This window comes from Populus euphratica, unplaced genomic scaffold (genome assembly GCF_000495115.2).
Source record: "Populus euphratica unplaced genomic scaffold, PopEup_1.0 scaffold57.1, whole genome shotgun sequence".
NCBI classification, from domain to species: domain Eukaryota; kingdom Viridiplantae; phylum Streptophyta; class Magnoliopsida; order Malpighiales; family Salicaceae; genus Populus; species Populus euphratica.
Window position 1 is genome coordinate 765,369 of NW_011499919.1, and position 13,401 is coordinate 778,769.

The 13,401-nt window shown below is 31.8% G+C and overlaps 1 protein-coding gene across 1 annotated transcript; it reads left to right on the forward strand.

The window, feature by feature from the left end:
- Positions 1 to 2,812: 2,812 nt before the first annotated feature.
- Positions 2,813 to 4,320, forward strand: LOC105134979 (omega-6 fatty acid desaturase, endoplasmic reticulum isozyme 2-like). Its single transcript, XM_011039623.1, has one exon. The coding sequence runs from the start codon at positions 3,019 to 3,021 to the stop codon at positions 4,159 to 4,161; it is 1,143 nt and encodes a 380-aa protein (XP_011037925.1). The 5' UTR covers positions 2,813 to 3,018; the 3' UTR covers positions 4,162 to 4,320.
- The last annotated feature ends 9,081 nt before the right edge of the window (positions 4,321 to 13,401 follow it).

Below are 13,401 nucleotides of genomic sequence, written 5' to 3' on the forward strand. Positions count from 1 at the left end.
AAGAAGCGGTAAATGATGAAATGGATTCAATATTGTCTAACAATACTTGGGTTCTTGTAGATTTACCTCCAAGTTCTAAGCCAATACAATGTAAGTGGGTGTTTAGAAGAAAATAAAATACCGATGGTTCTATACAAATCTTGAAGGCAAGATTTTTGCCAAAAGTTTTACTAAAAAAAAGGTGTAGATTATTTTGACACTTATTCTCCAATGACAAAAATTACATCAATTAGAGTTTTATTTGCATTAACATCAATTTATAGATTATATGTTCATCAAATAGATGTAAAGACAGCTTTTCTAAATGGAGATTTAAAGGAAAAGGTGTATATGGAGCAACCTGAGGGTTTTATAATTCCTAGAAATAAAGAAAAAATTCTATAAATTGTTAAAGTCTTATATGATTTAAAACAAGCTTCGAAGCAATGGCATGAAGAGTTTGACAAAGCAATTTTGTTAAATAGATTTCATCATAATGGTGCTGATAAGTATATATATTTTAAATTTATAAAAGATTTTGGTATGATTATTTGTCTCTATATAAATGACATATTAATATTTAGCACCAATATAAATGGAATAGTTAAACCAAAAGGTATCTCATTTTTATCTTTAAAATGAAAGATCTTAATGAAGTAGATATAATTTTAAGTATCAAAGTTAAGAAACATAACAATGGCTATGCACTTATTCTGTCACATTATATTGAGAAAATGGTCAATAAGTTTAAACATCTCAATATGAAGAAGGTTAATACCCCATTTGACTCTATCATGAAGTTAAATGATTATTGTGATAAAGTAGTAATACAACTAGAATATGTTAATATCATTGGAAGTCTTATATATACTATGTATTGTACAAGACCAGATGTAGCTTTTGCTATATATAAGTTATCAAGATATACAAGCAAGCCGAATACAGATCATTGAAAGGCTATTGCACGAGTCTTTAGTTACCTAAAAAGAATGATCGATTTAGGCTTGTTTTATTCTGATTTTCCAGCTATGATGGAAGAATATAGTGATAAAAATTAAATGATTAGTTCAAGTGAGAAAAGTTCAAGTGATAATAAGTCCATATCAGGATGGATTTTCTCACTTGGAGGAGGTGCAATATCTTGGACATTTAAGAAACAAACATGCATCTCTCATTGTACCATGAAATTAGAATTTATTGCTATAACTGCTACAGCTAAAGAAGCAAAATGGCTAAAAAATATATTGTTTGATATTAAGTTGTGGCCACAACCTATGTCAACTATTTTTTTATACTACGATAGTGAAGCAACTATGTCTCGAGCTTATAGTAACATTTACAATGGTAAGTCAGGACATATAAACATTCAACATGAATATATTCAAGAGTTGATTATAAATGGTATAATCACCATTGTCTATTGAAGTCTGTGAATAATTTAGTAGATCCGCTCACAAAAAGATTATTTAAAGACATGGTACGAAAAATAATTAATAGAATGGGGTTAAAACCCATTATTAAAGATACCAATAATAGGAACTCAACTTCGAATTAGCAAGAAACTTATCTATAAGTTTAATGGGTAATAACAAGTTACTGTTTTATATATGTTGGACATTGATAATTAATTTGAGTCCTTGTTTTGATAGTATTCAGTGTGTTATATTACGAAAAGTAGGATGAGCGTGAGCTCTTAATGGAATTTTAAGTTCATGTCTAATGTAATAGAGACATGTATAGTTCCACGTATATGACTATAAAAGTGGTGCTGCTTTTGACAAGAGTTACGGTTTTCTCTTGTAAATATTTAAAAAAATTATGATTTTAGCACATGGCTATAATAGTGCTAAACAATTGTAAACCTCTTTAAGAGTTTGGATAATATTATGTATGTAGTATCTTTTATTCTAAAATAAAAGTTTTGATTTAATCTACAGACACCAATAACTTTAATAGGATTCAAGTTCTAACACTAATTGAAAGTTTAAATTATAAAATACCTTCTTATAAGCATAATTCTATCAAGTGAAAAGACCTTCATTACAAATTAGTAGAGGATTTTTGGTGCAATTTGTAAAAAAAAAAGAAAAAGATGTTTATCTCATATTGGAAAGAAACACTCCCTCCTTATGTTTTTAAGTGTGAATTTCTATTGTGTAATAAATTAAGTCGTGATGGATAAACTCTCTTATTTGGCTTTCTAATATTATTATATGGATATTTATAATATCAAAAGATAGCATTTGGAATTTAAAACTTAATATGAACAGCTATACTATTTCATGAATAGTCATTCTGTTTGATAAATAATCATTTTATTTCATTAATAATTATATTGTTTGATGAACAAATATAATGTTTCATCAACAATCATGTTGTTTGATGAACAGTCATATTGTTTCATTGTTATGTTTCAAATCTATAAAAGCATGTTATTATACAAAAAAAATACAATAAAAAACATACATTCTTTATTAGTCTTATCTTATGTTTCATTGTTGTTTTTATATGGTACAAATAAACACTTGAAAGATGGTGTTTCACATCTCTAAGCTAACTTCTATTTATTTCCATCCTAAATATTTCTAACAGGAAAAACTAACAATATTCTCTATTTAAGTTTTTGCTATGAATTTCTTTTCATTTAAATGAAAAATAAATAAATAAAATAGTCAATTGTAAGCTGAGCTTCAATAAAAGTTAAAGTTATAATAATTTAATGGATTCTTATTCCTTTTCGTTTTCTTTTCTTTTATTCTTATTCTTATTCTTATTCTGTTTATAAAAATCCATTTATTAATTTTCTCATTCATCTGCTAGCTAGTATGTATTCTTGTTCTAAAGTGTCTCTTCTGTGTGCAGTTGTATAACACAAGCTTACTTCTGTAGTTTCGTACAACGCCAGCAACATTTGAGCTTGCATCTACGTAGTTATGTAGAATTAGATTCAGATCAGAATGCTAAAGCTAGACCAAAAAATTTATATCTCAAATGATCATGTTTTCAGGATTTGCAAGGAAGCTTAAGTATAACTGAACTATGGGAGCCAATGAAGTGTTTAACCCTAATATCAAGGGGGAAGAAAAAGAAAGCTTGAGCCATATCAAGAGAGTGCCAGGCACGAAGCCTACATTCACACTTAGCGAAATCAAGAAGGCCATCCCACCCCATTGCTTTGAAAGATCCCTTCTCCGTTCATTCTCCTATGTGGTTTATGACCTGTTGATAAGCTCTCTTTTGGGCTATATTGCCATCACTTACTTCCACCTCCTACCATCTCATCTTGCCTATATTGCATGGCCAATCTACTGGATTCTCCAAGGCTGCATTCTCACTGGTCTGTGGGTCGTTGCTCATGAATGTGGTCACCATGCCTTCAGTGACTACCAGTGGATCGATGACACAGTTGGCTTAATCCTCCACTCTGCACTTTTTGTCCCATACTTTTCATGGAAATACAGCCACCGCCGCCATCACTCAAATATAGGGTGCCTTGACCGCGACGAAGTGTTCGTCCCGAAGCCCAAGTCCCAAATCCCATGGTATTCCATGCACCTAAACAATCCACCAGGCCGAGCTTTAAGTCTTGCTGTCAAACTTCTGCTTGGCTGGCCCTTGTACCTAACCTTCAACGCCTCCGGGCGACCTTATGATCGCTTTGCTTGTCACTACGATCCCTACAGCCCCATATATTCTGATCGTGAAAGGCTTCATATTTACATCTCTGATCTAGGCATCTTTGCTGCAACATTTGTGCTCTACCGCGTTGCTATAACACAAGGACTAGCATTTGTGATGAGCATTTATGGGGTACCATTAATTTTTGTTAATGGATTCCTTGTCACTATCACATACTTGCAGCACACTCATCCTTCATTGCCACATTATGATTCCACTGAATGGGAATGGCTTAGAGGAGCTTTGGTAACTGTGGACAGAGACTATGGGATTCTGAACAAGGTCTTCCATAACATTGCAGACACACATGTAGCTCACCATCTTGTAGCAACAATACCTCATTATCATGCAATGGAGGCTACTATAGCAATCAAGCCAATACTGGGCGAGTACTACCAGTTTGATTCTACTCCATTTTACAAGGCTTTATGGAGGGAGGCAGGAGAGTGTTTGTATGTTGAGCCAGATGAAAAGGGTGTTTTCTGGTTCAGGAACGAGTTTTAATGTTGCTGCCATTAATATCTAGAAAGCTAGGCTAGGTAACCCTGAAAAAGGAGGAATATGCCGTGTTGTGTTTAATGTTTATCCATGATGAAGGCAAGGTAGCCTTCTTAAGGTGTTGTTTGAGCTATAAATTAATGGGGAAAAAAACTTTCAACTTTTCAGCAGTTCTTGTCTTCTTACTTGAGTGGATAAAGCTTTTGTCTTTAGAGTTTAGACTAGTCAGAAGCAATTTAGATTACAAAATATTACCTCTTAATTAGAATTATAAAGTAGTTAAACTTAGAAACTAAGAGAGTATAATCTGGTGGAGAAAAAAATAGGACAGAACACTAAAATCTTAACAGTGGCAAAGCAAAGGAATACTGCCCCCCTACTCAAATTTTATTAGTAACAAATAGCATCAAGATTTAGATTTCAATTTTTTTATTTTTTTATTTTTTAAATAAAAAAGCCAAGAAGAATGTTATTCATAGCCATTCCATTTTTTTATTTTCTATTTTTTAAAATGTGTTTTTTAAAAATTCAAATATAGCCTATAGTTATTCCTAACAAAGAACAAATAACTTAATCATTATGATTTATCAATAGATAGTGTTATTACTCAATTTTGGACCCCACGTGCTAGAGATGGTGTATACCTGTTTTGAACCGAGTGTAGGAGTGTAGCTCATATTTGCTAGAAAATTAACAAAAGTGGAGGAGAAAGAAATATTTTTTTTCAAACCCTATTTGAGCTATTTTCTGCTCTCTTTTTCCCCTTTTCCTTTACTACTAAAATCATCAGGTTTTCTTAGATTGATCAGGAGTTTTCATAATGCTAAATTCATTTTTTTTATCTAGTCTTTAAGGTTAAATAAATTCCTCAGAATTTGCATTAAAAAATGGTTCTGTTGCTGTCGCAATTTTTTTGTTCTAATTTAGGCTCTAATTCTGACTTGGTTTCATACGATATTTAACCATCCTAACTATATTCTGTCACTCATGACATGTTGAAAAATTGACCTATACCTTTATTAGGTCCTAGGGATCATTGTTTTTATGGCAGATTCTCAATCAGATTTGGATGCTTAACATTGTCAGATCAAGAACCTTTTTGACCAACTAGATTACTGCCAGATTTTGTCTCTAAAACGATTTTATCTCACTTCGACTCCTTCATCAAAGTTGTAGTCCTAGATGCGTAGATGATTTTGGGCTTTTGAATCGATTGATTTCGATATCAGAAACTCAAGATATTCCTATTTGAATATCTAATGTAAAGGTAGAAAACTCTACCGCGAGAAGGATACTGACCCGAGTTTGCACTAAAAAAACTCTATTTTTGGCCTAGTTTTTGTGATTTTTGTTCTTAATTCATACTCTTAGTCATATCAGGATTCTCAACATTCATTAATTTTTGAGTTAGACCCAAAAATCCTTTTTGACTAACCAAATTACTATTAGATTCTCTTTTGTAAAAAAGATTTTATCTCACTTCAATTCCTCTATCAAAGTTGTCGTCTTAGATGCGTAGATGAATTTGAGCTTTTGAATCACTTGATTTCAATATCAGAGGCTTAAGATGTTCCCGTTTGAATATCTAACGTGAAGGTAGAGAATTCTGCCGCGAGAAAGATATTGACCCGAGTCTGCACTAAAAAAACTCTATTTTGGCCTAGTTTTTATGGTTTTTGTTCTTATTTCATACTTTCAGTCACATCAGGATTTTCAGCATTTGTCAGTTTTTGAGTTAGACCCAAAGATCTCTTTTGACCAACCAAATCACTGCTAGATTTTGTTCTATAAAAAGATTTTATCTCACTTTGATTCCTTCATCAAAGTTGATATTAGACGTTCATCTTCCTACTATATGTCTCATAATATGGAAAGATAAACATGCTCTTGACATTCTTTACCGAATAAGTATGTCGTCTTGCAAGCCTGTTAATACTCTTGTTTCTACATCTAAAGTTACTGCAATGTCTGATAACTTGTTCTTTGATCCTACATGTTTTTGGCAAATTATTAATGCCATCTAATATGTCACTTTTATGAGACCAAACATTTGTTTTGATATTACCAAAGTCTGTTAATATAGGCATGCAACTACAGATTCACATTGTACTGCTGTTAAACTCATTTTATGTTATCTTAAGGGTTTGACTTCCTTTGGTCTTCATATCACCCGTAACTCTCTTTTTTCCTTACATGGTTTTACAAATGTTGATTAGGCTGGTAGCGTTGATGATCGTAAATTTACAGGTGGCTATCTTATTTTCTTTTGATACACACCGATTTCTTAAAAGTCTGGGAAGCAACGCATTGTTGTTTAGTTTTCTACCAAGATTGAACATAAAACCTTAGCTGATAGCACTTCTAAAGTTATATGGCTTCAATATTTATTGTCAGATCTATAGATTACTCCTTCTTCAGTGCCTACGATTTAGTGTGATAATTTAAGTGCTACTTTTTTATTTGTAAAACCTATCTTTCATACTCGTGTTAAGCATATTGAAATTGATTATTATTTTATCCATGAGAGAATTGCTATAAAAGTCATTTAGATTCGATTTATTCCTTCCAATGATCAACTTACAAATATTCTTATAAAACCTTTCTCCACTTCTTCTTTTACTACTCTTCAATTCAAATTTTGGATAAAATCCTCGCCCTTATTTTGAGGAGGCCTGTTATAATATACTTAATAGTAAAGGCTTGTACATATTTAGAAAAAGTTTATTAATCATGAATTGTAAACTCTATATTAACTACCATATATTGCCCTACATATGAAGAAAAAAAATAGTGGTTAACTAATAGATTAAGCTTTCTATTATTCTCAATTAATAGATAAAGCATTATTATTATTATTATTATTATTATTATTATTATATATAAACCCTAAAAGGTATCGTTAAAATATTATGATCCAAAACATATTTTATTGTTCTAGTATCAAACGAATCACAGCCGCACGATCTGTTCATCCGAGATAGAACAGTTCACAGCCTTCAGACGCACAAGCGCACCATACACTCGTCCACACCGTAGTACAACCCAGAGCTTCTCTCTCCTCTTGCCGGCGATTCTCTCTCTCTCCGCCGATCTACCATTTCCGGCCGTTTCAAGCCGCGAAACCACCATAGAAACGTGCATCGCCTCCTTCTGAGCAAAACCCCGGCCGTTTTATACTTTTTCACCGACGATTTTGGCCGGAAAAAAGGCTGCGACCGACATCGGCCAATCGACCTTCAAGTCGTCGATTCTCCCTCCTCAGCCATCAACGGCCAACGAGACCACCACCACCAGATTCCTTGTCCTCAGATCTACCAGAATCAACCATCGTTTGGCCGGAATCTCACCGGAAAATTTCACCGCCGTCAATAGTAACCGCGCGTGAGCCACACGCGCCGCTAGTGGCATTTTCATAAATTTTCGCTAAATCCGAGGGTATTTCAGTATTTTGCCTATACAGGGGTACCCAGGTAATTTTCTATGATATTTTATGATATTTTTTTGATATTTTTATATATAAATACTTGTAAATTTTTGCACGTGAAAAAAACAATAAAAAAATAAACCAAAAATAAATAACGACGCGGGTTCAACACCCATTTTATCATATCACTGTTTATGGGTTAAAAACCCAATTTTCAAGAATTGATATATCTATTTGTGAATGATATCAAAATAATTTTTATTTTATAAAATAAATATTATTTGTCGACACGTCTCTTTTATTTACAGAAAAGGACCGATGTCAAAAAAATTAAATACCAAATATGGATTATGTCCATTATTATTTATTTTGGTAAATCAGACGTAACTCTCCTTTTTAGGGATAAACGTCGACATTTTAGATAAAGTCTCCTAATTTTAGGGACTGATGTCATTTTTAACGCGTCTCCTATTTTTAGGGACCGACGTTAACCATGTTAAAATTTTTACAAATAAGCTCAAAAATATAATAGCATTTGAATCAAAATAAGAAAAACACACAAGTAAAGGTAACCTTTCTCTGAAAGGATGTTTTAAGGGTGGTGTGTACCTTCCCTTAATCATAACTAACCTAGTACCCGAATCTCTGGGACCAGTGTCTAATTTTGGATTTCTAGTTCCCTCAAATTACTAGATGGCGACTCCAATAAAAATCTTTATTTCCCCAATCAAATAAAAAACTAAATTCTTTTTTTTTTGTTTTAAAAAAAAAACAAAACAAAAAGAGGAGCGGAGCCGTCGCCCGACGCCGTGTAGCGACACTGTTAATTTTTATAATTGCGGTGTCACGTGGTTAGAAAATTAATCAACTTGATATTCATAATGTTTTCCTCAATGAGACACTTGGCAAAAAGGTCTACATGCAGCAACCTTTAAGTTTTGTTGATTATGTTCTCTCTTCTCATGTGTTGGTTGCATAAATCCTTAAATAGTTTGAAACAAGCTCCTCGAGTAAGGTACACTCGACTTAATGATTATCTCATCTCTCTTGGCTTTCAAGCTTCGAAAGTTAACACCTCATTATTCATTTTATCTATGGGTGATGACATTTTTTTCCTTCTAGTTTAGGTTGATGATATCTTGTTAATTGGAAACAACTTAGCCTTGCTTCATAAATTAATTCAGTTGTTGAGCTCAGAATTTAATCTTTGAGATTTAAAAGTTGTTTATTATTGTTTAAGCATTAAGGTTCATCTTCCTACTATATGTCTCATAATATAGAAAGATAAACATGCTCTTGACATTCTTTACCGAACAAGTATGTCGTCTTGCAAGCCTGTTAATACTCTTGTTTCTACATCTAAAGTTACTACAATGTCTGATAGCTTGTTCTCTGATCCTACATGTTTTTGGCAAATTATTAATGCCATCTAATATGTCACTTTTATGAGACCAAACATTTGTTTTGATATTACCAAAGTTTGTTAATATAGGCATGCAACTACAGATTCACATTGTACTGTTGTTAAACTCATTTTATGTTATCTTAAGGGTTTGACTTCCTTTGGTCTTCATATCACCCGTAGCTCTCTTTTTTCCTTACATGGTTTTACAAATGTTGATTAGGCTGGTAGCGTTGATGATCATAAATTTACAGGTGACTATCTTATTTTCTTTTGATACACACCAATTTCTTAAAAGTCTAGGAAGCAACGCATTGTTGTTTGGTTTTCTACCAAGATTGAGCATAAAACCTTAGCTGATAGCACTTCTAAAGTTATATGGCTTCAATATTTATTGTCAGATCTATAGATTACTCCTTCTTCAGTGCCTACGATTTAGTGTGATAATCTAAGTGCTACTTTTTTATTTGTAAAACCTATCTTTCATACTCGTGTTAAGCATATTGAAATTGATTATTATTTTATCCATGAGAGAATTGCTATAAAAGTCATTTAGATTCGATTTATTCCTTCCAATGATCAACTTACAAATATTCTTATAAAACCTTTCTCCACTTCTTCTTTTACTGCTTTTCAATTTAAATTTCGGATAAAATCCTCGCCCTTATTTTGAGGAGGCCTATTATAATATACTTAATAGTAAAGGCTTGTACATGTTTAGAAAAATTTTATTAATCATGAATTGTAAACTCTATATTAACTACCATACATTGCCCTACATATGAAGAAAAAAAATAGTGGTTAACTAATAGATTAAGCTTTCTATTATTCTCAATTAATAGATAAAGCATTATTATTATTATTATTATATATAAACCCTAAAAGGTATCGTTAAAATACTATGATCCAAGACATATTTTATTGTTTTAGTAAACGATGAAATAAAACTTTTATTTAAAAAAAAAACATACAAGATTTTGTTTTTAAAACTTAGCGGGTAGTTTTTTAAAATGAAGAATTTAGAGAGTATTTTCTAGTTCCAAAAACATGAATTTCAAATGTTAAAGTAATTAGTAAATAGGATTTTCGTGTGTTTAAAAATTTCATATTTATTTATTTTTTCAAAATAGGCCTAGCCATAAATCTCAAGGCCTATTGACCCAATATATGGTACAAATTAAACCACCTATAAAAGTTCTAAATAAAAATTACAAGACTGGCTCAAAAAGTATTATTCTTTCAAATATTATTAAGCGTTAACATTTTTCATTTTAACTTTAGAAAAATATAAAATATTATTTTGTTAAATTATAGTAATAAAATTTTTTTTGTATAAAAATACATTTCATATTAAATATTAAATATATCAAATATATATATATATAAAGGACTTTAATTTTATACATGGCCAGACACGCACCATAAAAAAATGGATTAATTGTATAGTTAATTTTAATTATTTTTTTTATTTTTTTTCTTATATTAAAAATTAGTGAAAAATAAAATGCACAAAAAGAAATACACCAAAAAAAAAAGTTAAAGAAAGTAAAAAATTGAATTCCATGCTATATATATGACCAAGTACAACCAATCCCATTTCCATGCATGGAAATTTTTTCTCATGCCAGTAAGATATATCAGATTCTTTCTTCTTCTTCTTTTCAACCACAGCAAAATATTAGTTCAACACCTTACTTTCCATTGTTACTGTTCTTGCATCTTTTAATGAATTCGTGGCCAAGTAATGGTGTGAGAGTGTGTATTTAACTGTGTATTGATTAGGTGATAATCTATGATCACATATTAGCCTGTCCTCTCTCACAAAAATCCCATCAGGAAAATCATCTAGTTCTATGGCCAAGCAAGTTGAGCATGATCCAAAACAATACATTGAAGATTGGTTCGATGTAGCTATCCCAATGGGCAAAGAATTTGAGCTCCCAAATCTTTCAAACATGTCCAACGCCAGTTTTTCTGCGACAAATTTATCATTTCAAAATCTTCTCATCCATACAAATCCACCACTGGCCGAAATAGGTGTTGTGTCCAACACAGAAATTGAGTGTGCTCCTTTTCCTAGAGTAGCAGTGGCTACAAAGCCTACTGCCACAGAAGAGCTGCAACCCCATTCTTCTAGCTTGATCAGTACTAATCCTTCTATGGTGAACCCTCACTCTCTTCCAATTACTAGCCATCAATTCATCGCCTTGAGAAACCAAAAATCTCTTCCTCGTCTCATTCCAACCCCTAGTGTTACTCCTTTGAACCCACCTTTCTACTACCCGAGTCAAACAATTCATGTCAAATATCATGAAACACAATTTTCAGGAATCCTGAAATATGTATCGCCATGCTATAGCGATAGTGTTGTAACATTCAAAACTGATAGAAATGCTCAAAGCCTCGGGAATCATTTGGTTGGATTGAATGTTGGCTCTAGCATGGTCATGGGCAATTACCAACAAAACCCTAGCATCCTTAATAATAGAATTGACCAACCAATCCTTCTGGCAAATTTGGACAGCCTTAACCAAACCAATCTAAATATGCCTAAATATCTTTCACTGTCTCTAGGCTTGATGAATACCTCCCTGTCGTCAAAAGCTCAAGAAATCCAGCTCCCTGATGCCCATCATTTGCAACCAAAACAAGAATTATTAGGTAGCACAACCTTGTCAGGCCATTTTAGAAGTCCTCTCAGGAGAACTCCAAGGTCTCTATCAATAGCCCAAACAAGTCGCGCTCATAAGCATAAATGCTTTATCTGCAAAGCATCTTTTATAAATGGAAATGCTTTGGGTGGGCATATGAGCTATCACGCTAAGAAGAGGAAGATTGAAGCATCGCGGCGCGGCCAGTTTTTCGAGTCAGGTACTGCTTCCGGATTCGGAGACTCGTCGCCAGGCTCTCAAGATGGCTCAGATAAGTTTTGATGAATGTTGTAATAAGAATAATGAGGCTGTTGTGTAGTCATCAACGAAGAACGATATTTGTAGGGAGATTTATACCTTTAATTGAAGGGGTTTTCTAGCAAATGACCTTTAAAAACTAGATAAATTTTATCTCATCCCGTACGTTTTTTTTTTCTCATCTCTATGTTGTGTGGTTGTCTGTGTTTATTTAATTTCTTGGTTCTATTTAAAAGCAAAGTTTTCAGAGGACTAATCAACTTGACAGAGGAAATATCACCAAAACATTTGTCATCTTTTATATATTTTCGGCTTTTGCTTCTTCTTCTTCTTTTTTTTTTTTTTCCATAAGCATGCTAAACTTCTTGTCTTCTCGTCTATATAATTGGTATCTATATAGCCAAGAAAATTGATGCAAATGAAAGCAAAAGCGAAGGTTAAAAAGGTTTATTATATCTTAAAATCTTCAAAAATCAAAGGCACTATAAGGGAACACCATCAAAATATTTATTTTTTATTTTTTTAAGTCTCTACTTATCAAAAGATTATTATAACTTTTTATATAGAAAAAACTAAAAAATATAATAATAATAAATAAATAAATTAGAAAAAATATTCCCTTCAAAATAAAAAAACTAGAAAAAAATCATTTTTAAAAAAAGTTCATGCATTAAGAACATTTAAATCACCTCATTATGGTTTCTAATATAATATCTTTATATAATATGTTATATTATGAGTCTCACTACTAAAATTTAAAACAACAATAACAAATGGAAATAAAAACAACATGTCATTTCCTGAATGTTTTTTTTTCTTTGAAAGAGGTAGTTACCAACCCCTTCTTACATAAGCACATTATATCCTTCAACGTTTTACAATCATTATTGTTTTGTAGCATGCAACAAAGTAAATTAATCATTAAAAATTGTTGGGATTTGATATCAATTAATACAGAAAAGAGCAAAAGATAAAGGGTCTCTTGCATTTTAAAACCCTAAAAAACCAAATCAAAATAAATATAGGGAGACAACAAAAATATTTAATTTTTTTCTTTTATACAACTTTTTATATAAAAAAAAACTAGAAAATCCTAATAATACTACACAAAAAAACACTTGAAATATATATATATATATATATATATATAAACTAGAAAAGCATCATTAAAAAAATAAAAAAATATCTATATTCTTAAAAAAAATTTGCATAGTTTCCCGGATTTGGAAGGAACTCATCATTGAACTTAATATACATTTAAAAATTATCATTAATTAAAAACATATTTTTACGAAGGTCATTCTATTATGAGTTTCTAATAGGGGTGTTCATTTTCCGTTCGGTTCGGTTTTTATCAAAAAAAGTAACCAAAACGGAAAAAAAAATTTAAAAAAAAAAAAAACCGAAACCGGGTCAAACCGACCGGTTTCAGTTCGGTTCGGTTCTGTTTTTTAAGGGGAACACCAGTTCAAATCGGTTTGGCTCGGTTTTTCTCGGTTTTGGCTCGGTTT

What these genes read in the sequence shown, in the direction of transcription:
- LOC105134979 (XM_011039623.1), top strand. Translation starts at nt 3,019, where the DNA reads ATGGGAGCCAATGAAGTGTTTAACCCTAATATCAAGGGGGAAGAAAAA.